The sequence below is a fragment of the Phodopus roborovskii genome, unplaced genomic scaffold, assembly GCF_943737965.1.
Source record: "Phodopus roborovskii unplaced genomic scaffold, PHOROB, whole genome shotgun sequence".
NCBI classification, from domain to species: Eukaryota; Metazoa; Chordata; class Mammalia; order Rodentia; family Cricetidae; genus Phodopus; species Phodopus roborovskii.
Genome location: NW_026126442.1, coordinates 2,029,484 through 2,054,996, shown reverse-complemented (window position 1 = coordinate 2,054,996; position 25,513 = coordinate 2,029,484). Strand labels below are relative to the sequence as shown.

The 25,513-nt window shown below is 45.6% G+C and overlaps 1 protein-coding gene across 4 annotated transcripts; it reads left to right on the top strand.

Moving 5' to 3' along the window:
• Nucleotides 1-995: 995 nt before the first annotated feature.
• Nucleotides 996-25,513, top strand: Zbtb5 (zinc finger and BTB domain containing 5). Of its 4 annotated transcripts, none has more exons than XM_051187710.1 (4): nucleotides 1,096-1,133; nucleotides 2,264-2,315; nucleotides 21,351-23,947; nucleotides 24,828-25,513. In XM_051187710.1, the coding sequence occupies exon 3, from the start codon at nucleotides 21,355-21,357 to the stop codon at nucleotides 23,365-23,367; it is 2,013 nt and encodes a 670-aa protein (XP_051043667.1). In that variant the 5' UTR covers nucleotides 1,096-1,133; nucleotides 2,264-2,315; nucleotides 21,351-21,354; the 3' UTR covers nucleotides 23,368-23,947; nucleotides 24,828-25,513. The 4 variants fall into 4 exon arrangements, with proteins under 4 accessions (XP_051043669.1, XP_051043667.1, XP_051043666.1 ...); XM_051187709.1 differs by lacking the exon at nucleotides 1,096-1,133 and adding an exon at nucleotides 1,478-1,734; XM_051187708.1 differs by lacking the exon at nucleotides 1,096-1,133 and having other exon boundaries at nucleotides 2,152-2,315; nucleotides 24,828-24,938; nucleotides 25,117-25,513.

The window sequence follows — 25,513 nt, the reverse complement described above, 5'->3', positions numbered from 1 at the left end:
GTAGAGGCCAGGCAGTGGTGGCCTCTTAATCCCAGCACTTTTAATCCCAGCATTTGGGTTGAAACAGGAAGATCAGGAGTTCAAGGCCACTCTGGGCTACACAAAATTGAACCAGTCTAAAAGAGAAACAAAGACAGGCGATGGCGGCTCACACCTTTGATCCCAGCACTTGGGAGGCTCATTCCTTTGATGGCAGCACATGGGAGGCTGACGCCTTAATCCTGGCACTAGGGAGGTGGAGACAGGGATATAAAGTGGATAGAGACAGGGTGCCCCCTCCCCCATTCAGTTTGAGGATTCCTAGAGGTAAGAAGTGACTGTGGCTTCTCCTATCTTTCAGCGTTTTCCTCGATATCTGACTCCGGAATTTTTATTGTTAAGACTAATTAGGATCCCACTTCAGCTTCTTGGAATTTCGTTTTTTCTCTTTTCCCAAATCTACAAGTTGGGAACTTCCTCCAGGGCGCTGCATGAGGGAACCCCAGTGGGGACCAGCATCAGACACCAGGGTAGCTGCCGGACCAGGGTGGGAAAGCTGTCAGCACCAGCCAATGGAGGGACACAGGGGTGGCAGTCTTTATTGCGATTGGCTCAACCAGACGGAAAACCCTAGCTTTCCTATCCATGGTGGATTTTGATTGGGTGTGACGCAAAGTCACTTCGCTACAGTTCAAACCTGGTGTTGCTTAGTGATAGATCCCGCCTTCAGAGGCCTCTGAGAACAACTTTACATGTTGTAAAGCAAACTGTGATTGGTCACAGCGCTCACGGATGCTTTGGTAGTAAACACTGTCCCGTTCTTGGGCCCGCGGATTGGTCAGGTTTTTCAGACGCCACTCCTTGCCGTGGCACCGCCCTCCCTCCTGCTGATTGGCCGTGGGCGGTTTATGAGGGCGGGGATATGTACACCTCACATCCGTTTACTGTTGGCCGCCGCCGGGTTCGCAAAGAACCGCGCGAACCGGCAGACGGAGCCGGGAGCGAGAGGCGGGGCGGGCTCGGGGGCGGGGCGGGCGGAAGTCCCAGCCGGGAAGCCAGTCTGGACCTTCCCGCCTCCTTCCGCAGGGTCGGTCCGAGCGGAGGAGGGTCACCGCCTCCTCCAGCGCGGAGAAGGGGGGCGGAGCCCGGCTCAGGTGAGGCGACCCTATCAGCTGGAGTGGCCTTAGCCGGCGCGCCCGCGCACGGCGCGCTCACGTGCAGGCGGCTGAGCGCCGGGAGCGCGCCGAGGCTTGGGGAGCGCGCAGACACGTACCGGTGCCGCTGGTCCACCCTGTCTTGCAGCTGAGGGGTATTGTTACCCTTCGCCTCGGTGGGGCCAGGCGGGTGGGAGCCGGGTTCTTGTGCGCAGGCGTCCCCTGTGTCCCGACGCCCGGCTGTCTGCGCGGGTGGGGCAGGGGCTGGTGCCCTGCAGATCTCCCACTGGAGATGGAGCCTCCCGGGATGCTGTGGGGACGGGCTCCCGATCTGCATCCTGGCGGGATGAGCCGAGGCGCGGCTGCCCAGTGGGATGGAGGCGAGGGCTCTCTTGCCCCTGTCCTGGGTCCTTCTGAATGATGAGGTTTCGTTTCATCAGAGCAAGGCCACAAGCGGTCTGGATTCGGGAGCCAGCGGCCGACTACAGGGGTGGAGCCAGCGTTAGGGAATGCCCCAACTTGTTAGACAAAAGTGTTTAGTAGGCATTTATTGAATGCCCACTTCATACAGGCTTCGTGCGAAGAGCTGTGGGATGCGGTGGTAAGAGACAGCGGTCCGTCTTCTCCCCCTGGGGGCCGACTGCTCTGCACGTAAACAACAGTAGAAATAAGGCAGTGGGTTAAGGGGACTTGGAGGTTAGGGTTTTTGTTTTGTTTTTTTTTTTTTTTTAAGTGCCACTCACTATGGCCAATCTCTGCCCTAGCATAGTGGAGGATACTGTCGGAGCCACATTTTGGTTATTTAATTTAAGTTCATAAAACAAACTCGTCACTTTCAAGGCTTGAAACAAAAACATTTCCAAAATGTGTTCTTGTACTGTTGAGTTGCAGTGAGACATTAAGTCTTTGTATGAGATGATGTGCTTAACGTGATTTTAAAAGGTGGACCGGGCAATTCATTGTTTTACTAGAGGTTTTTGTTTTCATGTGCCAAAACGTTTTGGGGTTGGCAGTAAGCTAAAGTTGTGTGGAGAGGAGAGGACAGATGGGCAAAGGATAGTTTTAGAAGGAAGTGCCTAAGCTAAAGGAGGGCTTTCCACTGATGGCTGTAACCCCTCTGGAAATCTCAGCAAGCTTGGGAAGACAGATCTGGCCACTGCTGCAGACTTGGTGACCTGCCAGGTAAAGTTAACAGATTAAGGTCTCATCCTGGCCTCTTGGGTTTTGCTAGATAAATGAATCAAGACTTTTTGAATAGTTTGTTTCGTGGAGAATTGATTTTTTTTTTCTTCCTCCCTAAAAGTTGTGTGAAAATAACACTTTGTGTCTTGTCTGGCCACTTTTATTCTGGGTAATTAATGTGTCTCCAGCATAACTTTGCTGAATTGGTAAGTAGAGAGGTTTTGGGGGAAAGCATTTTATAGATGGGACATTTTCTTAATTTTAGGGGTCAGTGTGTTCAGAAGGGACTATTCGAGACTATCCAAGTGGAAGGATTAAAATAATTGGACATGGAAATGCATGCATTTCAGTATTTAAAGCAGCATTAATTCTGTTGGACACATAACAATGCCCTGTGTTCAGTGAGAGTGACGGAAGGTCTGGTGCTGCAGAGCCTTGAGTCTGCCTCCAGCTTTCCTAAGAAAGGGGAAAAAGAATCCAAAATACAGAGTACACATCAACTTTCAACTCAACTAATTTTTCCAAATGTAAATTACCTGTAAGTGTGTTTTACCTCTGTGGTTTTGATCACATGACTGTTCTGCCGTACTTGCCCTTTATTAAGTAGGGATGTTGGCTGCTGGAGGCCGAGTTCCTCAGCGTAGCAGGTGAGATGGAACGTAACACTATACTGCATCTTTTGTCTGGCTGAGGTGAACTTCTCATATGCTCAAGACCAGATGTTTCCAAGAAAATCCCTGGTCTTTACATTTTCCCGGGGATGCCTCTGGTTTCACTTATTATCATTCTGTTTTCTAAAAAGTTTTTATTGTGGGAACTGGAAGGATGGCTTAGCAGTTAAGAGCACTGCCTGCTCTTCCAGACAACCAGGGTTTGATCTCAGCACCTACTGGCGGCTCACCTTTGTCTGTAACTGCAGTCCAAGGGATCCAGTGCCCTTATCTGGCCTCATGCACAGGGTGCACAGACATACTTGCAGACAAACACCCATATGTGTAAAATAAAAATAAATGTTTCAAAAGCTTTTGTTATTGGCCTGAACAGGTTAGAAAGTATGTTGGCACACTGACTTGATTGTAACACAGAAGAGATGATAGGTTCTTAGTAGTTAAGCTTATTTTATCTGTAGATAATTTCCCTTTTGACCTAATAGATTTGAACATGTTATGGTTCCAGGAATTCTTTGATTTTAAGACTATTTTTAAAAATATTTAATTTTATTTTATGTGCATTGGTCTTTTGCCTACGAGTATGTCTGTGTGAAGGTGTTGGATCCCCTGACGTTGGAGTTACAGGCAATTCTGAGCCTCCATGTGGGTGCTAGGAACTGAACTTGGTCCTCTGGAAGAGCAGCCAATGCTCTTAACAGCTGAACCATCTCTCCAACCCTAAAACTAGTTTTACTTTCTTTGAAGATGGGATGGCATAAGTAAGTCTGTTCCAGCTTAATTGATATTGTTTATTCAGGTGTGGTAGCTCACGCCTTCAATTCAAGCACTCTGGATACTAGGGCAGGAGACTCTGTCTCTAAGAAGGAAATCATCAGCATTCTTCTTTTCTTGTGTTACACAAAATAATTCAGTTTATAGACATTGACATTTTAGACTTAATAAAATGGGGCAATTAAAAGACCTGTCCTCAGTTCATTGTAATTGCAATCAGTGAATTTCACAAATTTGCCTTTGTGCTCTTGAGAAGTTTGTTACTAAAAAGAGCTTATTAGGAGTGGGGTTCTTCCTTATATAAATGGAAATTAACAGACTGTTTGTTTTACAAACTTTAATGAATGAGTAAATGGTGGTGTGATTTTTGGAAATTACACATGATAATCTGTTGCTTTTTTTTTTTTTATACAAATCCTTTATAGTCAACTTCTTAAATTTATAATGAGTAGAGCGAATTGCTTCCTGGTTTTCCTGTATATGATGTTGTTAACATGGTATAATTGATTTTTCAGTACATCTTAATTATTCAGTCATAATTTATAATCAAGTCAACCATTATCTTTCTCTGAAACTGTAAGACGCTCACCTCTTGTAGTCCTGTTTTAGTCTATACCATGGGGAGGTGGAGGAACAATGACTAGGAAAACAATAGCTGCTCTTTCATCCACGCAGAAAGACCCCCCACACACACACACACCCTAAACACATCTAGTACAGCAACATACATTGTATTCTGTATTGAATAGATGGGCAGAAGCAGCTCAGCATGGTCAAGTACTGAACACTGTAACTTTTATAACTGGCTCATACTGAAACTGAACTCAGTAATAAGAAATTAATTCCTCTTTCTCCTGTTTTTCCTACTGGTAAGGGACTATAACCAGAGCATTAGGGCAGAAGTCCTCTAGGAGTCCCAGTAGGCTTGTCCCAGCCACCTGGCCCGACATGCCAATCAGAGTCAGCATTGGTGAAGGGTGGAAAAGCAGCTTTAACCAGTATGATCACACCAGGGAGGGCACACAGGTTCAGTAATCTCAGGTCTGTCTTGTATCTGCTGACAAGAGCTTGAGATTTTGTAGGAAGGGAAACAGGCTGAGACTGAAAGTTTGCAAAGCCTATGGAGCAGGTCATCTTGTCAGGCCTGTGGCCCCATTCCTATCTTGGGGTAATTTGCCCCCATGTGGGACTGATCTCATCATGGGGAAATCTTTTTCTGCCAGGTTAGCATTGATGGGGTTAGTTCCACTTCCCTGTCCTAAAGATGATTTTTGTTTTGTCATATTATTCCTAGAATCCAATGTAACTGCAGTACAAAAACTTAGAACAAAACTTAAGAGAGGAACAGAATGGAATCAGTTTGTCCCCAATGCTTAGGTATTGCTGTCTCCTTAGAACCCCACCCCCTTAAGAAATAAAATTCCAGACAGGTGTAGTGGTGCACACCCTTAATCCCAGCTCTAGGGAAGCAGAGGCAGGTAGATGTCTGAGTTCAAGTCCAGCCTGGTCTACAGAGTGAGTTCCAGGACAGCTAGGGCACATAGAGCAATCCCATCTGAAAAAACAAAATTCATTCCTTTACTTTCTCTTTTCTTATTTTGAGACAAGGTCTTCTTCTGTAGCTCTGAGTAGCCTGAACTTGCTGTGTAGATCAGGTTGGTCTTAATCTTGTTGCCAGCCTCATGCCTCTCTGCCTCGTAAGAACTAGAATTATAGGTGTGTGCCATGGTGTCCAGCCAAACTAATTCTGTTAGGAGTAAAATGCAGTGAAAGCTGTATGTGTGTGCATGCACACACTGTTGTGCAGGTGTGGAGGTCAGACGATTACTTTCAGGAGCCTGTGCTCTCCCTCCACTCGGGTTCCAGGAATTGAACTCTGATCATCCTGCTTGCACATCAAGTCCATCCTGCCTCCTCCTACCCCTCCTTAAGGCAGTATATATGCAGTCCAGGTTGGCCTCATGTATTTGAGAATAACCTTAAGTTTTTATCTTTCTGCCTCCATCTCCTGTATACTGTGATTATAAGTGTTCACCAGTGCATCCACTTCACTATTAATTGATGATTTTCAACCTTTATTTGTATTTTACATGTATGGTGTTTTTGCCTGCTTGTTTGTCTGTGCCCTGTATTCGAGCAGTGCCTAAGGGGGGAAGAAGTTGGAATTCCTGGGATTGAATTTACAGGTGGTCGTGAGCTACCATGTGGGTGCTGGGAATCGAACCCAGATCCTCTGGTACAGCAGCCAGTGCTGGTTAGCCACTGAGCCATTTCTCTACCTCCTACTTCTTAGTAGTTGTATTTCAAAATTATTTTTATTTTATACATGTGGTTATTTTTGCCTATACTTTTGTCTATGCACCACATGTGTGAGGAGGCCAGAAGGAGGTATTAGGTCCCCTAGAATTTGAGTGTCAATTTTGAGCCTCCATGTGGGTGCTGGGAATGGAACCTTTATTCTTACTTTTAAAGGTAGCACACTGTGTCTGACACTATACAAATTCATACCAAGACCTAGCTTCACTGTCAGTGAGACATTGGAGGTAACATTTGTGCTTCACATTTCACCTGCTATACATACTGCTTCCCACTTTGTTAAAGGCTCATTTCTGTGCATCTCCTTTTCACTAATCACCTGTGACACTTAGCACTCTTATCACCTAAGTCTCTGTTGGGCAGCATCTCACCTTGAACAAGTTAAGCACAAAAACAGACGGTTCTAGGGAGACAGCTCCGTCTGTAAAGTGCTCACCAACTCCCAGAACTACTCACATTAAACAGCTTGTGTAGTAGCGCATGGCTATAACCCAGTGCAGGGAGCTGGGGACAGTTGGGTCACTGGCTAGCCAGCCTAGCCTGATTCTTGCTCCAGACCAAGTGAGAGATGGTCTCATAAAACAAGGTGACCGGCTTCTGAAGAATGAAACCCAAGGTTGACCTCTGGCCTCCACACACATGAACTCACTTGAACATGCAAACACACACAGAACATTAGGTAGGAGGGTTTATATTCTAGATGTACATGTGTCTCCATGTGCTGTTGAGATCCCTGGGCGGTGTCACACTCCACAGCATGGCTCTGAGCTCCTCTTTCTTCCTTGTCTCTTGGTGCAGCCACCCTTGCCCTCGTTCTAGAGTTGCCATTGCCCATCTTAGTCAGGGAATGAGGAACACCCACATTTTATTTAAAACAAAAGACTGGGGGCTCGAGGGACCTTGCTGTGTGGAAATCTCTCACACATAGGCTTTGGTCTTTATTTGGCATGTTTTATTTCTCTATTTTGGCTGGTTTTAGAGTTAGTTGTTAATCTCAGAAAGCTGATTATTGAGTAGTTATGCTGTTTTGTCTCATTTAGATGTAACCAGAGTTTGTTCAAAATTAATTTGTCATTATATTACTTATCAGTCATTATGGAATTGCAGGGAACAGTCCATGTTCTCAGTAAGTTGTTTTAGAAGAAAAAAATTGAACTTGGCTAGGATTGTATGACATTTTTTTTTCACTCAAACTCACTTAAAGTTTCAGGTTGGTTTACCCCAAGGAATTTGGAAAACAAGGTGGCAAAGTGATGATAAAGGTTTTGGCATGAGCTGCCTTCTCAGCTGGACTCACCCTTAGTTGGTGATGGGCTGTGTCTAGTTTCTAAGACATCCCTGGGAAGAGCTGGAAAGGTGACGTCAAGTCAGTCGTGCTGGCAGGTCTAGGTCCGGGTGCACCAGCCAGCCTTCCCTGCCTCTGCTTTGTTGTCCAGTCGGTCGGAGAGTGGCTGGGTGATCCACGGCTCTCCTGGATCTGATGTCTGATGTCCAGCGGCTGCCCAGTGGTTTGGGACAAAAGTGCTTACTGTGCAAACCCAGGGAACTGAATTCTGTCACTTGGAAGGAGAGTGCTGACCCCAGAAGTTGTCCTCTCTGTCCCACACAGGCTCATGCAGGAGGGATGACTGTCTCACACAGTGAAACTAATAAGTTTAAAAAAAGAAAGACTTGTCTGCTCAAGTGGAACATTTGATTTTCTTCTCTGAAATCAATTTTTAACTATATCTTCTCTATAAAAATGGAAGGAAGGTGCTCTTTAGTTCTTTTCCTGACAGGATTTTTTTCCTCCTCTCTTTCTTTCCTTTTTTTTTTTTTTGGCCCAGCTCTACGGTAAATGTTAAGAATTCCTTAGAAGTTTAAGATGCCTCCTGTACACAATCTCACCTGGCAGACAGACAAGCAGAAAATCACCTGATAGGGTAGTAGATAGTATTTGAATGTGGGCGTGCTGTTCTTTATGGATTAGGTATGTTATTGAAAAGCTTGGGTAAATGTATTACTAGCTGGCTTGTTCTCCTAAGATATAAGCAGGTGTTTTATTGGACTAAGTAGAACATTAAAGAAGCCACTCTATAGAGAAAATGGCCCATTTTTGAGTATTCACACTAATGTACTGAGCAGAGGTGTTAATGCATTTTCTTCATTATACTTGTTTTGGAATTACTAAAAATGTATTTCTGCAGATAACAAGTGTACTGTACACCCACTGTGGGTTGGAGGCACCAAGTGATAGATTGTGTACTGTATCTCCAGCCGTATTGATCCAGAGTGAATCCTATTTTGAAGTCTAATTAACAAACACGAGCCTTTCCCCCTTCATTTGGAAGTCTTAGTCTACTTAGGAGTAAAACTTTATGTTTTCGGGGCGAGCTCTCACTTTATTTTTATTTATGTATATGCATGTGTGTTCCTGCTGAGGATCAAAGAAGGCATTGGATCCTTTGGAGCTGCCCAGTGTGCTAGGATTGAAATTAATGTCCTCTGTAAGAATAACATCTTTTCAGCCCCTTATAGCTTTTGGACTGGACTTTAGATGTTAGAGTAGCTTAAGCAACAAAGATCTGAGTCCCATTGTTCTTCTGTCAGAACATAGAACAACAAATTTTATATCTTACAAACCAAGGGGATTTTAAGAATATCTCTTTTATCCAAAAAGTTTTGGTCATTATTGAGCCAGTATGTGGCTTAGGCCTTGCTATGGAGGCTGGGATGGTCTGAAACTCACTTTGTAGCCTACACTGCATCAACTTTGCAGTCCGTCTGTCTGGACTTCTTGAGTATTGAGATTACAGATGTGCTCCATTGTGCTTGTTTCCAAAAAGGGATTTTTTTGAAAATATTTATTTATTTATTTTTTTATATGTATGGGTGTTTTGCCTGCATGTATATCTGTACACCACATGTGTGCCTTGTTTGTGTGCCTTGTTTCCAGGGAGGTCAGGACATTGGATCCCTGGAACTGGAGTTGTGGATGATTGTTAGCTACCATGTGGGTGCTGTGAATCAAATTGGAGTCTTTAATTGCTGAACCATTTCTGCAGCCCCCCCCAAAAAAAAACTGTTTTAAACATTAATTTGATTATTCTGGGAAATGTAATTTGAACCTTATCTTTGACTTCATGGCAGAGATCCAACATCAGCCAGGTGCTGTGGTTTGGCTGTGGCTTAAAATGTGTTGCCTAGAGGGTCACTGTTGGGAGCTGGGTCCCCAGAGCAGTGATGGTAAGATGCAGGATTCCCTGGCGTTCTATGATCTCTTCCTCTTGCCTTCCTCATACAGATTGTGATGCCATCTGTCCTGAGTGAGATAACTGGCAGAGCTCACATACTTCATTATAATAATGGATTAGCTTTAGTCACGATTGGGTCTTGGGGTCTTGGTGTCTTTAGGGTGCCTTCTTTGAGGACTGTTTGCTCTTGCATTGATTTTGGCTTGGTAAACATGGCCACTCTCAATGATAGACTTAAATCTCCCTCACAGATTCACATTCTCTCTCCCTCCTTCTCCCTCACCTTAGAGTTATCTGAGTACAAACTATCTCTTTGATAGCATCAATTAAAAGTTCATAGAGCAGACTCTAACTAGCATGGCTTGGGTCATATAACTTTCCTATAAAACAATGTTGGTGATTAATGCAGTGAGTACCAAGTTGGTCAGGATAGCCTACGTCATCTTTTAGAGCTTGGGCAGTATGACCTTTACTGTCAGAAGGGGCTGGGATGTGGCTCACCCAAAGCCCTGGCTTTGATTCCTAACACTGTAGACCTTAATCCCAGCTTTCTGGGGGTAGAAGCAGGAGTATCAGAAGTTTGGGGTCATTCTTGGCGTAAGGAGATATAGTTTAGCAGGTTAAGAGTGCTTTTTATGCAAGCATAGGAACCTGAGTTCAAATCCCCAGAACCATGACCTGAGTTCAAACCACAGTGAATCCTCATAAAAGGCCAGGTGTAGTCATGGTAAACATAGCATTGTGGTGAAGGGAGACAGGCCCATTGGGGCTTGGTAAGAGCCTAGCTCCAAATTCAGTCAGCTCCCTGTCACAAAAGGAATTAGGCAGAAATCAGCAGATCGGGACATCCTTCTTTGGCTCCCAGAGAGCACTCAGCACAGGCACACTGACCACACATACACATGTACCTATAACACACACACACACACACACACACACACACACAGGCACGCACACCAGGGGATGGATAATTTTTGGTTGCATAGTGAGTTTTAACCCAGCTACATTAGACTGTTTCTCAAGAAAGAAAGAAACAAAAACAAAAACAAAAAAAAAAAAAAAATGGGGTAGAAAGCAATTTCCTCCAAAGACTTAGTAGACAGACAGACCAAAAGAGCCCCTTAGAGATACTATTTGAATACTAACTTGTGAGGAAATGTTAACAGGTTTCCTACCACTGGGGACACCCACCTCAGAACTTCATTTAGTAATATCTTACAGTTTTGGAGGGTGAGCAGGCTCAAGATGATCCTTGGGGTTTGTGATTGTCAGAGTCAACCTGGGGCTGAAGTCATCTTGAAGTCAAACTTACGTGTCTGGAGGATTCTGTTGTCTGATTCTGTAGCCTTCCTTGAGGCTTGGTGACTGGATTCCAGAAATAAGCAAAAAAAGGAGAGACAAGAGCTACCTTTTTTTGTTGCTGTTGTTGTTTTTCAAGACAGGTTTTCTCTGTGTAGCCCTAAATATGCTGGAACTCACTCTGTAGACCAGGCTGGCCTTGAACTCACAGAGATCTGCCTGTTTCCTGAGTGCTGGGATTAAAGACATACACTACCACTGCCCAGCTAAGAGCCCTTTTATGGCCTACCTTTAAGTCACATAGTGTAACTTTTCCCATAGAGACTCGCCTGGCTTCAAAGGGAGGTGGGTAGGTGTTAAATGACATTGTAAGAAAGCTTGTGGGGTTGGAGATCTTAGTGTTGCCAGCCATTGCGACACAGAACCCTCTGCGTGCATTGCCTTGCTTCAGGTAACTCATTTTGTGAAGAACATGAAATATGAATTAAGCTAGGTATGCTATTCTTGGGTTGACCTTATTTTTGTCTAAATGATTTTGTGGCCTTGCTCCCTTTCCAGCTTCAGGCACTCTTCCTTCCTCATACACTTTTGGGTTCTTGCTCACTAGCAGTAATCTCAACCCTGTTGATGCATGATTTATTAAAGGGACAAATCAGGGCCATCCTTATGTGACAGAAAGGCCATTTCTCCTTGCTCACCCAGAACAATGGGATGGGGTGGATGCACTTGCAAGTTCAGCGTGGAGTTGCTCTTCCCTGGAACCTTACCCTTGAGCTGGTGTCAGCACTGGAAAGGGAAAAAAAAAAAAAAAAAAAAAAAAAAAAAAAAAAAACCTGTGGAAGCCATTGCTTACAGGGAGCACCTCGAGGAGATTTCTCCCCTGGAGCTATGTTGACTGGCTTTGTTCAGTCCTTCAGAGGCCCTGCCATTGTTCTTCATTTCAAAGCCCTGAGTGCTCCACCTCCTAAGTCTCCGAGCCCTCCTAGAGCTTTCTAATTGTTTTCTCATGTCTGGGGTAGGGTTCTGTCTGTTGTACACATGCCTTAACTGATGGATGGTTGTAACTTCAGGCAGCTATATTTTAAAACCTAAATTAATTGATCAGATTAGCAAGCCTGTCATCAAAAAGCAGAGGCTGGAGAGTTGCTCATTGGTTAAGAGCTTTTTTGTTTGTTTGGTTTTCTTTTTCCAGAAAGGTTACTCTAACAGCTCTGGATGTCCTGGAACTCGATCTGTAGACCAGGCTGGCCTTGAACTCACAGAGATCCGCCTGCCTCTACCTCCCCCGAGTGCTACGCCACCACCTGCCTGGCTCAGATGTAGTTTTTTAAAGAACTTTGTGTTGCTGTTATTGTGGAAGGGTATTGAGACTGGAGAGAGCCCTGCCGCTTGAAGAAATTAGGAAATGGATTTATATAGTTGGGGCAAACCAGGGAAAGAATCCTACCTTCACCTTCCCTTGGCAGCGCTGTACATAAGTTCACAGGAAGACGCACACTTAGGTTAATGTAAGTTGTCAGCGCTGTGTGGTCTTCCTGGAAGATGGGTGCTTGCTTCCTCAAGCTGGCACCACAGCTTTGGCCCTTCCTTTTTCCCATCATGGTGCTCTTGAAGACATTTTACTTATTTTGGGTCTGTTTAATTAATGGCAGTTGGTAGCCAAATGTAGGCATACAAGTATCTCGTTAAAATTGTATCCACATACACACATTTAAGGATTTATTCTTATTTTATATGTATGGGTGTTTTGCTTGCATGTGTGTTTATGTAACATGTACATGCCTGATAGCCTCAGAGACTAGAAAAGGGCATCAGCTCTCCTGAAAAACGAGTTACATGTTGGTGCTGGGAATTGAACCTGGATCTTCTTGAAGGGCAGCAAATGTTCTTAGCCATTGAGTTATCTCTTTAGCACCAGTGTGTGTGTGTGTGTGTGTGTGTGTGTGTGTGCAACACACACATACACATTTTCACAGGGTCTCACTGTGTATTTCTGACTGGTCTGGAACTCAGTTGTGTAGATCAGTCTGGCCTTGAATTCAGGGAAATCTGCCTGCCTCTGTCTCCCAACTGCTGAGATTAAAGGAATATGCCACTGGGCCTGACTCCTAAATATGTATTTAATTAAAACATAATCATATCACCTCCACCCTGTCCCTTTGCTCCTTCCACACAATCTCTCAAATTGATGACCTATTTTCCCTTTATTATACAGACAGACAGACAGACAGACAGACACAAGAATATAATACAACCTGCTGTGTCTGTTGTTTGTATGTGTATGATTTTAGGTCTGGCAGTTTGTATTGGATGGCCAGTTAGGAGACTCATCCCTGGGAGAGGCTAATTCTCTCTCTCTCTCTCTCTCTCAGCAGTCATTAATTGCCTGTAGTTCCTTGTGTAGGGGTGAGACACTGAAATTTCCAGTCTTGACAGGTTGGAGTGATATGCTGGATTTGGTGTGAAAGTTCCTGGTGGCCTGAGACAGATCATAAACAATACAAGTGGGAGCCATTAGAGGCTGTTCAGTTAGTGTCAGGGAACAGTGCTTAAGAACTATCTCTCTATGAGCTCTGGGCTTACTTGCTTTGGAAGTGCTGGGACACATGACAGTCTCCATGTGAGGCACTGGCTGGCTTCAAGTCCACAGTTGTCCTGCTGTGCTGGGATTGCTGGCAAGCAGCGCCATGCCCAGAGTGAGTTCATTTTATTCTTGCCATTTCCGCTCTTGCCTCAGAGTTTTCTCTGAAGACATCACTGATTAGCCATCTGGTGGCTTGGTGTCACCTGTCCCTGGGTGGTCTCACTCATGACTGGGATGAGATGTACTCTGATTACTCTCATCTGATCTCCCCTTGGGAGTGAGTGAAATGACAAATGTCAGGGAGTTGGTGCTTAGAAAAACCCTTTGTGACCAGATTTAACCAACAAAAATGTATAAAAGTAGCTCTTGGGCCAAGCCTACACACACACACACACACACACACACACACACACACGCGCGCGCGCGCACACACACACACGCACACGCGCACACACACTGCAGGTTTCATTCTGTCTCACTGGCCTGAGACAGGCCTCTGGCTGAACTGGAATCTTGATGTTCAGCTGGGCTGTCTGGCAAGTGAACTCCTGGGATCCTCCTGTCTCTGCTCCTTGATGCCGGGGTTACAGACAGGAGCAGCCATGCCTTTTACATAGTGCTAGCGATGCAAACCCAGGTTCTCAAGCTTACACAGCAAAGCACTGTTATCAGTCACGTAGTCACCACCCAGTTTCTGGAGTCTTAAAGAAATTTTACATTTTTGTATGTGCATGTATATATGGTGTACATGGCACAGCACATATGTGGAGGTCAGAGGACAATGTTCACTGTCACTTTTCTCCTACTACCTGGGTACTAGGACTCATTCTAGGTTGTTAGGTTTGACAACCTGCACTTTACCCACTGAGCTGTCTCACCAGCCCTGCAGTCTGTCCTTGAGTGTTACTTTGTCTGGCCTGTGGGTGATGTCTGAAAAAAATAATAATATTTAGTTGTTGTTGTTCTTGTTAAGTTGTATTTGTGTAGGATATTGCTAGAAAACAGTTGCAGAGCTTTACAGGGAAAATGCAAACCTCAACCAATATGGACACCTATTTTAATTTTTAAATTGTATTTTACTTATTTATTCTCTCTGTCTCTCTCTCTCACCCTCTCTCTCTCTCTCTCTCTCTCTCTCTGTGTGTGTGTGTGTGTGTGTGTGTGTGTGTGTGTGTGTGTCTTGAATAAGTGCTGTGATAAAAAACCATGACCAAAAACAGCTTGGGGAAGGAAAGGGTTACTCAGCTTACCCATTATACTTCATCAAGGGAAACAGGGCAGGGACTGAAACAGAGGCCTTGAAGGAACACTGCTTCCTAGCTTACTCTCCAAGGCTTGTTCCGCTTGGTTTCTTACACAACTCAAGATCATCAGTATGGAGGTGGCACCACCCACAGTGGGCTGGACCCTCCTACACCAATCATTAATCTAGAATTGCCAGGACAGAAAGATTGTTAGAGCCAGAGGAACAGGAAGCCTGCAGCGAGATTGTGCCTCCTAGAAATGTCAGAAGCTGTGCTCATAAATCCTCACTAACATGACTGCCTAAACATGAACTGAACAAAGACAACAACAGTAGACATGCTAAGTGTGTGGGGAAAAGCCCAGAAGGCCTCAGCCCTACACAAAGGACTACAGGCAACTAAGGAATTCGGAGAGTGGAGAAAGTGTCTTCCCCAGGAAAGAGCACACCGAACTGGTTGTCCAGTACCAAGTGGTCAGCTCTGGAAACATACATACAAGTAACATTATATAGATTGAGCATGTTGTATTTACGCATGCACACACACAACTATATATACACATATACATATATGTGTGTATGTATGTATATACACATATATATACATACATATGTGTGTGTAAAAACAATGAAGAAAGACACCATGAATTAGAGAGAGAGGGAGGGAGAGAGAGAGAAGAGAGAGGAGGGACATATGGAAGGGTTTGGAGGGGGGAAATTATCTAATTATATTGTAATCTCAAAAAGTAAATACATTTTTAAAATGCCCCACAGATATACTCATGGTCCAGTTGGGTGGAGGCAAGTCCTGGTGAGGTTCCTTCTTCAGGTGACTCTCATTTGGGTCAGGTTGAGGGCCTAACCAGCACAGGTGTGCAAATAAGCGCTCTGCTGCTCAGCCACCTGGCAAGATGGCAGTATCCAGGTTTTAGTTCCTTTGCCTGTCTATGTTGTGATCCCCCTCTCCCCCTATCAACTGTCCTGGTGCTGGGGACTGAGAATGAAGCTGGAATCTTGAGCTTGAAGTATTCTACCATTGACTAAATTCCCAACTCATCTACACTTTAGTTAGGTCATGTAATTTTTTTAGAGAGGGATGGGGTGGGGAGGGGGGAGACAGCAGTTGAAGCCTGTCTGGGCTGTGTAGGGAGATGAAAGATCATTTCTTACTTTCTTTTCTTTTTTTCCTCTTCTTCTTTTTTTTCTCCAAATCTCTATGGCCCCGTCTCTTGCTTGACTCTACCTCCAAGTGCTAGAATTAAAGGTATGCTACCAAACTTGGCCCTGTTCCTTTAAAAAAAAAAAAAAAAAAAAAAAAGATGCACTGGTTTCAGCTGCCCCAGTAGGTGCTTGTTAAAGGTCTGCGGATCATGGGAAATTCTCTTAAAAAGAGTGCTCTTGGAGTCAGTTTCCATTTGTGTGTTCTCTGTAGAGAGCAGGGTTGGCATTAGACCTTGACATTTTAGTCAATGACCTCTTATAGAAAAGTGGTGGTTTCTTCTCAAGGTCCTGCTGACATTTTAAAAAGTAAGCAAATGTTCCCACAACTGCTGCTTGTTGAAAGGGGCACTGACTAGAATCCTTTTGTTAGTCTGAGTTGAAGCTGGGCACAGTGGTTCACACTTTTGATCCTAGCACTCCTGAGGCAGAGGCAGGCAGATCTCTGTGAGTTTGAGGCCAGTCTGGTCTTCAGGGGGAGTTCTAGGATCAGCCAACGCTGTTATATAGAGAAACCCTGTCTCAAAACAGACAAACAGAAAGTCTGGGTTGAAATATAGTTTAGTGAGAAGTAGTAATTACTTACTGTTGGGTTGCTGAAGATTAGGAATAACCTGATAAAAAGTACTTAGGGCTGGGGAGATGGCTCCTTGGGTAAAGTGCTTACTGTGCAAGCCTGAGGACCGGAGTTCAGATCCTCAGGACCATCCAAGGCTGGAGGCAGTAGTGTGTGTGTGTACACACCCAGCACTCCTGTGGCGAGGTGGGATGTGAGGTAGAGACAGGAATCCCAGCTGGTCTGGCACGTGATTGGGGAACAAGAGACCCCATGACAGAAGGTGGGGACCAGTACTTAAAGTTGCTGTCTGACCTACATGTGTGTGCTGTGGTGTGTGCCCTCGAATGCAGGAACATAGATGGAGATTAAAAAAAAAAAGTATTTAGCACAGTGATTGGCAAGAATGCAAGCACAGGGCTTGAGAGTAACTAATACCACCTGTCCCTCTGTTACAGTCATTCTGGACACTGTCACAATGCCACTAGCTCATTCTCTCCAGTACGAGAGAATGCTACTTGCTTTTCTCTAACAGGGTCCAGGTGTACCTCTTTTATTCTCTTAGTTCCTAATGCAACTCTGAGCTTGTATCAGCTTACTGTGGAAGGCAGCTCCCTACTGGTGCTCAGTAATTACACTGTTAGTTTTGTTTTGGTTTTGATATTTTAAGAGAGGGTCTTGGCTAGCCTGAAACTATGTAGACTAGGCTGGCCTGGAACTCATAGAGATCTGCCTGCCTTTGTCTCTTAAGTGCTGGAGCTAAAGGGTGTGTCACCACATCTGGTTCAGTAACATTGAGCCACATCAGAGAGAGAGCTATCTGTTCTGTCTTACCCCCTTGGAAAGAATACTTCAGCTTAACTGCTCAGACTGAACAACAGAGAACAAACAGGTTCTCTGTTTTCTGACTTCTCTTTGTCTGCTGTTGTGTTTGTTACCCAAATTTGTAAGGTCAGGGCCTGGGACCTGGCAGTCCCAACAAGCTAGGCTCTGTCACTTGTCCCCAGTAAGCCAATTAAAGAGAATAGTAATATCGATAAGCAGAGAAAGGAGATGTATTTGCCGTGGCCCCCTTGGGGAGAGGAACAAATAAAGAGGCCCAGTCACCTTCCAAGTTCATGTTAGGGATATTGACACAAGGTTAGGTTTAAACAGAGCTTGAGTGGAATCCATACTTACACAATCCTGGGTCTAACTATAGTTGTGTTCATCATTGACCCATCCTTCTTCCTTCCCCAAGCATGAGTGTCCTGGGGAAATTTAATTCTTGGGGTCTATTGCCAGTAGTCTGGCACAAGTACCTTGAAAATATCTTCTGTCAGGATGTTACAGTGGCTCTAATGTATATTGTTCCTTTGTTGTTTGTTGTTTTCCTGGCTTGCTTAAGTACATCCCTTAGTAATTTCCTGAGACAGAAAATGTAAGAGATACCCTTTAGGTTCTTGCTTCTCTGAAAATGCCTTAGTTTACCATCATAATTGATTAGTGGTCTAGGAATGGAATTCTCTGTTGGAAATAATTTTACTGGAGAATTTTGAAGGAATTACCTGTTAACTTTCAGTATTGCTTTGAAAGTCTGATGTTCATTTTATTCCTAATCATTTGTAAACCTGTCACTACTGTCCTACACTGGCTCCAAACTCACTCTTTTTTTTTTTTTTTTTTTTTTTTTTTAATTTTAGATTTTACCACATCGTTTGATTACTTGGGTGTTTGTGCATGCATAGTTCAGAGGAGAACTTGAAGTTACCATTTCTCTCCTGGGATGGAACTCAGGACCTCGGGCTTGTCAGGAGGTGCCTTTAACCCACTGAACCATCTCAGCTGTCCCTAGATTATTCTGTCTTTGATTTTCTGAAATCCAAGTTAGGCTTCATGAACTAATCTCTTTGTTGTTCAGTTCTGTTTCTCCTTTGTTTTATTGTGAGATTTGCTCAATCATTTTCTTGCAATTCTATTAACTTTACATGTTTTGCCATTTTTAATTTCCACCTCCCTCCCCTTTCTTTCCTCCCCTTTCCTTCCTCTTTTCTTCCCCCTCACCCACAGACTGGCTTTGAACTCTCAGTATTCCTGAGTCAGCCTCCCCAGTGCTGAGATTACAATTATATGCTGTCATAGGCATATGCTTTCCTGTTCCCAGAACAGTCCTCCTCATGTGTGTATATAAAGGGTGGGTTGAGGGTGGGCAGAAGCTGGAGAGCAAGTTGCTCTTCTGGAGGATCAGATTCAGTTCTCAGCACCCACACAGCAGCTCACAACCACGTGCACTCCAGTTCCAGGCCATCCACTACCTTCTTCTGGCCTCCACCTGTACCAGGTGTGCACGAGTCACTCAGACATACATGCAGCAAAACCAATAGTCCTTTTAAAAAGAGCTGGAAGTGGTGGCACACACCTGTAACACCAGCACTCGAGGACAGAGGCTGTTGAATCTCTTGAGTTCAAGGCCACCCTGGTCCACAGAGCAAGTTTCAGGATGGCAAGGACTACATAGAGAAACCCATCTCAAAAACCAAGGAAGGCAGGGAGGGAAGGAACGAGGGAGGGAGGGAGGGAGGACTTTTATCTCATGGATGTGCTATCTCATCTGAGGATGTTAATAGCTGTTGTTTTTACCTTAGTGTTTCCTCCTCTATCACCTGTTTGCTCCGAATGTTCCCTTGTTCTCTTTTCTTTGTTACTTGGTCATCAGCATCATTACTATTCCATGAGTATTTTGCCTGATGTATGTCTGTGAACTACATGTGTGCCTATTATCAGTGGAATCCAGGAACAGAAGCAGATCCCTGCAGCTGGAGCTACAGACAGTTGTGGGCTGCCTCTTGGGCATCAACGCTGTGTCCCCTGAAGAGCAGCCGCTCTGAACCAGTGAGCCATCTTCCAGCCCTGGGGCTTTGCCTTCGTGCTAGAGTTTTGCTTTCAATGTGTGCCATTCCCTCAGTCATTAGAGTGAAGCCTGGAGTGATGGGAAGCTGAGTGGATGGGTTGGCCTTGAAGATGAATGTAGTTTGCTGGGACCCAAGTTGGGCTTTTCAGCTAACTCCAGTCTTCTTAGGAACTGTGAGCCTGACTGCTATCTCCTAGCCTCTGAGCAGGTAGAGGGGGAGTGGTGGAGGTGAAGGGGGGAATGGAGGTGATGGGAGGGAGTGGGGGAGTGGGGGAGGTGGTGGGGGAAGGGGGAGGTGAGGGACTGTGTAGACTTGAGCTCCCTGTGAAGTGATTCACCACTCAGCAGGTGCTCCCCAGCCTCTCAGAACTCTTCCCCAGCAAGCCTTGAGCACTCCCTTCCTGTGCCTGCCCCTGTTGCAGCTCCTTCCTCATAGCAATACCTAGAGTTGTCTGTTATTAGTCTGTTGTACATGAGGGTTAGTTTGGCTTATTGGTTCTTTTATCTCTAGTACTGACATACTGGGTGTTCTGTGTACGTGTCTTGTCCTGGGCTTAGCGATTAATTCATTCAAACACCCATCCTAGAAGCAGAAGTTTCCCCTGAGAGGAAAAATAGCCTGCTCTGTTCCGCCATAGAGCCACAGGAGGGGCACAGAAGTGTCTCACTGGCGGTATTGACTTGTTTGTCAGCCACTAGGGAGGGCAGGTCCCATGTTCAAGTCAGAGGTAGAGACTTGGAATGGATGGGCAGCTACACAGTTCCTAGGAAATGTAGTAATTTCTTAAATGAAAATAAGCAAGTTTTTATTTCAAATAATTTCAGGAAGTATGCAGATGTTTACTGGGTCCAGACTCAGCATTAAAAGGCCCTGAGCCCTTCTTTTCCTCTTTTAACTTGTTTTCTTGAAAACTTTCAAATATATAGTTTTGAAGCAAATTTACTGTTTTAGCTGTAAATATTTCCATCTCTTAGAATTCGTAACACATGATACCCACAGGAAAAATTACTTGATTTTTATTGAGCACAGTTGATACTACTGTAAGCAGTCATTTTGCTTACTTTTGTAGGTGCCTTATAGTTCTTGAAAACATTTGGATCAAGCTTATTTATTTTTTAAAGGTAAAATCTATTAGGCCTTCTTGCATTATATAATGTGTCACTGTAAGACATCTTATTAAGCATGTAATCCATGCTCTTGTAGCGAATGTGTGAGTTATGGCCACTGTGACCACAGTTGAACTTGGTAGCATTCTGTCACACACACACTGGGATCCAAGTCCCAGTCCCACGTTAGTGTGAGTCACCATATATTTACTTTTGCTGTGCTCTGATTTCTTCTCTCTCTCTCTCTCTCTCATCTTCATGTGTATGAGTCTTTTCCTCCATGTTTGTCTACCGCATATGCAATACCCACAGAGGCCAGAAGAGGTCATCAGATCCCCTGGAACTAGGGTCATAGTGGCTGTGAGCCACCATGTGGTGCTGCGAATTGAACTGGGGTCCTCTGGAAGAGCAGCCAGTGCTCTTAACTGCTGAGCCACCTCTCCAGTATTGGCTTTATATTTTTAAAACAACCACCCCTCTAAAAGTCACTATCTTTGGTGCTGGTGTCAGGGCTGCAGAAAGGAGTGTGGGAGGGGAGTGCCTGTGTATTTTCGGCTTCCATCTCTCTCTAGCTAGAATTCTCTGCTATTGATTTGCCCTTTTCACCAAGGTTGCTAAGACTTCTGGAACTTCTTGGCATTCACTGCTCTAGGAAATGCTGAATGCTAACAGATTCCAGTGGGGCAAATGAACCTCCTCCCACATCCTGGGTTTTTCTAACTAGACCCTCAGTGTCCTAAACAAGTTAGGTCAAGGGCTAAGGGATCTCACGGGTATACATGGGTCTTCAGCTTAAACTGAACTGACTTTTGCAAGTTCTTACATGTAGGCCCATTATTAGACATCACAAGCTTTAAACGCTCCAGATGTGGCCAGCTATGCTTTAAAGTTGTCTTAAATCACGTTTTGATTTGTTTTGTGTGCGTATACATGTGCGTGCCGCCTGATTTGTGTTTAGCAGCCAGATGACAGCTCTTAGGAGTTGGTTTTCTGGGACCCAGGGGTGGAACTCATTTTGTCAGTAAGGACATTAACTGGCTGAGCCACCCTGCCAGCCCACACCTATCTTACTGCATTCTGTGTGTTGGTTCTGAGTTAAGTAAGCTTTGTTAGGTCCTAACACTTTTTTCCTTTGTGTTTTCTACAGGACAATGGATTTTCCTGGTCACTTTGAGCAGATCTTTCAACAGCTGAACTACCAGAGACTTCATGGCCAGCTCTGTGACTGTGTCATTGTAGTGGGGAACAGGCATTTTAAAGCCCACCGCTCCGTGCTGGCAGCATGCAGCACGCATTTCCGAGCTCTGTTCTCTGTGGCCGAGGGAGATCAAACCATGAACATGATCCAGCTAGATAGTGAGGTGGTGACAGCAGAAGCCTTTGCTGCACTGATTGACATGATGTATACCTCCACACTCATGCTGGGGGAGAGCAACGTTATGGATGTCTTATTGGCAGCCTCTCACCTGCATCTGAACTCCGTCGTTAAGGCATGTAAACATTACCTGACAACAAGGACGCTGCCCATGTCTCCCCCCAGTGAGCGTGTTCAGGAGCAGAGTGCTCGCATGCAGCGCTCTTTCATGCTGCAGCAGCTGGGACTCAGCATTGTGAGCTCTGCCCTCAGCTCCAGCCAGAGTGGCGAGGAGCCGCCTGCCCCCATGAGCTCATCCATGCGCAACAACCTGGACCAGCGGACACCCTTCCCCATGAGACGCCTTCACAAGCGCAAGCAGTCTGTAGAGGAGCGGGCCCGGCAGCGCCTCCGGTCCTCCATGGATGAATCAGCCATTTCAGATGTTACCCCAGAGAGCGGGCCTTCGGGAGTTCATTCTCGGGAGGAGTTCTTTTCACCAGATTCTCTGAAAATTGTGGATAATCCTAAACCCGATGGGATGGCTGACAACCAGGAAGACGGTGCTATGATGTTTGACCGGCCTTTTGGTGCCCAAGAGGATGCCCAGGTGCCCAGCCAGTCAGATGGCAGTGCTGGCAACATGGCCTCTCGTGCAACTCAGGTCGAGACTAGTTTTGAACAAGAAGCTGTGGCCGAGAAAGGCAGTTTCCAGTGTGAAAACCCTGAGGTTGGCCTTGGGGAAAAGGACCACATGAGAGTGGTGGTGAAGTCGGAGCCCCTGAGCTCTCCTGAGCCGCAGGATGAAGTGAGCGACGTGACCTCCCAGGCAGAGGGCAGTGAGTCTGTGGAAGTGGAGGGGGTGGTGGTGAGCGCCGAGAAGATAGATCTCAGCCCTGAAAGCAGCGACCGGAGCTTCTCAGACCCCCAGTCCAGTACGGACAGGGTCGGGGACATCCACATTTTGGAAGTCACAAATAATCTAGAACATAAGACCTCTTTTAGTATTTCAAATTTTCTCAACAAGAGCAGGGGAAATAACTTCAGCACAAGTCAGAGCACCGATGACAACATCCCAAACACCACCAGCGACTGCCGGCTGGAGGGTGAGGCCCCTTACCTGTTGAGTCCAGAGGCTGGGCCTGCAGGTGGGCCTTCCTCTGCTCCTGGTTCCCATGTAGAGAACCCATTCAGTGAGCCTGCAGACTCCCACTTTGTCCGGCCTATGCAGGAGGTGATGGGCCTGCCCTGTGTGCAGACCTCAGGCTACCAAGGAGAACAATTTGGGATGGACTTTTCCAGGTCTGGCTTGGGCCTCCACTCCTCCTTCTCCAGGGCAATGATGGGCTCTCCAAGAGGAGGCGCCAGTAACTTTCCATACTACCGACGCATAGCTCCCAAAATGCCAGTGGTAACTTCGGTCAGGAGCTCCCAGATCCCTGAAAATTCCTCTAGTTCCCAGCTGATGATGAACGGGGCTGCCTCGTTTGAAAACAGCCACCCTTCCCAGCCTGGCCCTCCGCAGTTGACCAGGGCATCTGCCGATGTCTTGTCAAAGTGCAAGAAGGCCTTATCAGAGCACAATGTCTTAGTTGTGGAGGGCGCTCGCAAGTACGCCTGCAAAATCTGCTGTAAAACCTTTCTGACTTTGACAGACTGCAAGAAGCACATCCGAGTCCACACAGGCGAGAAGCCGTACGCCTGCCTCAAGTGTGGCAAGAGGTTCAGCCAGTCCAGCCACCTGTACAAACACTCGAAGACCACCTGCCTGCGCTGGCAGAGCAGCAACCTCCCCAGCACTTTGCTCTGACCCTCTCTCCTCATGACACAGTACACAGGCCAGTTCTGCACCCAAATTGAAATCACTGTTGGCAGGCAGCTAATGGCACTGGACGTGAGGCCTCAGCTGGCCAGTGGCTCTGCATTTCAGCCAGTGGTTAGCAGAGAACTGTTACATGTAGTACTGACACTGAGAACTAATTCTCAGTACTGACACTACAGCATTTCTGAGCGAGGGATGCAACAACTCCTTCCTTGAGGAGTGCAGTCATAAAGTAGCTTGTCATTGATGTCAAGAGTGTCACATTTAAGTATGGAAGCGCTGAAAACATTTTAACACTATTTTAAAGCCCTGTGAAGCATTTAATTAAATTTCCTACATCATTTGGTGGGAATATGCCATCCCTGTACAGCAATGCAAAAGCAGGTGGTTTGGTGCTGTCTGAACAAAGGCCCTGGAGGACAAGCCTGTCTGTCTCAAATGCTTTAAAGTGTATCCAAGGCCACAGAAAGTACTGTGTCTTCTTTTTTTAGTCTGAGTTGCAGTCATTGACACTGCCCTCTGATGGTGCTGGCACTGGGCCCAGGTGAACACACCCTTGGACTAACAGGTGTATATATATACTTTTGAATCATCTCTGTGGAATAGGTGTTTTTAATAATTTTGTTCTGGTTTTAAAAATAAAGTTGTAAGTGGAGTGTGTACTTGTAGAGAGTAACAGTGAGGTGTTTCTGTACGTGCTGTGTTAGCAGGGTTTTAACCAATGTATTTCCCACGATGTAGTTCTGTTTGAAGTCAGCAGGAAGCTAGTGTCCATCTTTGTTCTGGTGATTTGGAATCCTGTTTTGTGGGTTTTTATGTGCATTTGCCTTTTACTCCATCCAGATGTCCAAGCCAGTCCAGTCTGGCTGGCCTGGCCACCCGCCATCAGCTGCTCTGCTTTGTTATTTCTCACTCCCAAGACCCATAGAACATCTCTCCCAGGCATAACCAGCGGAAGCAACCACAGCATCCATGGTTTTATTACGGTCTGTGCTAGCTTTCCCAAACTATACCTCAGCTGTCAGTGGCATCACTCCTTTAACCAGTACTCAGCATTCAGGCATCTGAAACCTAAACGCGGTAGTGTTCATGGCTCTTGTTTTCCAGGCTTTGAAAGAGTTAGGCAGCCCCCACACAGCATAGAACTTACCAGAAACATCCAAGGCTCTTGGAGAGGCATTAGGTTCTGTGTCCAGGACCTGTGTCCTCCTCCCTCTGCCTTGCTGTCTTGGCTGCTGTCCCTGGTGTGCACCTGGGGGACAGCACAGGTCCACACATGTCTGTAGGCTTATTTATTTCATTCATGGACAAGAACTCTTTTTTTTTTTTTCTCACATACATCTTTTCTTCATTGTGCACAATTCAGAGAAATCCAGTTCTTAAGTGTACAAAACTACATGTTTCTGTATTTCCTAAACAAAATGACTGTGTGTCTTCTCCTAAGCTAGTGTGACCATGAATCTGTGGATAGACCTGTAATGTTCTGAGAGGGCATGGCACCTGAACTGATTCCCAGGGAGGACAGCCCAGATGGAACCCCGGGCCCTCTTCCTGAGCAGGTGTGTGGGAAGCGGGGTCACTTGTGAAATTGTGGTGAGGCTTGTCAGCAGTCTGTTGAGATAGGATGTAGGGACCAGTGGGAGTCGGGGTCAGCATGTAGAACCAGAGATGCCCTGCTGGGTGAGGAGCCAGTGTCACCGGCAGAAAGTAGCAGTCATTCTTCCTTCCTGCCTTAAGGATGTGGTGCTTGGAGTCTGCCCCTCACCTCAGCGTGGATATATACGGACTTTGCTTTTGCGCCCACCTCCCCACTGCTGGATGGACCTGGAATCTCATCTACCTCGCAGTCAGTCTCTACGTGTGAGAAGCAAGCTTGCAGGCCAGCGTCCTCCAACATGCTGTAGCTCTTAAAGATTTCCAAGGCTCCCTGGGAAACTAGACCCAGGGTTGCTGTGAACCTGGAGTTCTACTGGGATTCTAACTGGTACTGGGGACCCGACTTTTGATTTTTAGCCTTAATTATAGCCCGGCATAATCATGTACAATCTTCTGGAGATGGCATCAAGTATAGGGGCACCCTGTCGGTGCTAATGCTGGTCAAAACAGATTTTGAAATAAAAAAAAAATTGTCATA

What these genes read in the sequence shown, in the direction of transcription:
- Zbtb5 (XM_051187712.1), top strand. Translation starts at nt 21,355, where the DNA reads ATGGATTTTCCTGGTCACTTTGAGCAGATCTTTCAACAGCTGAACTAC.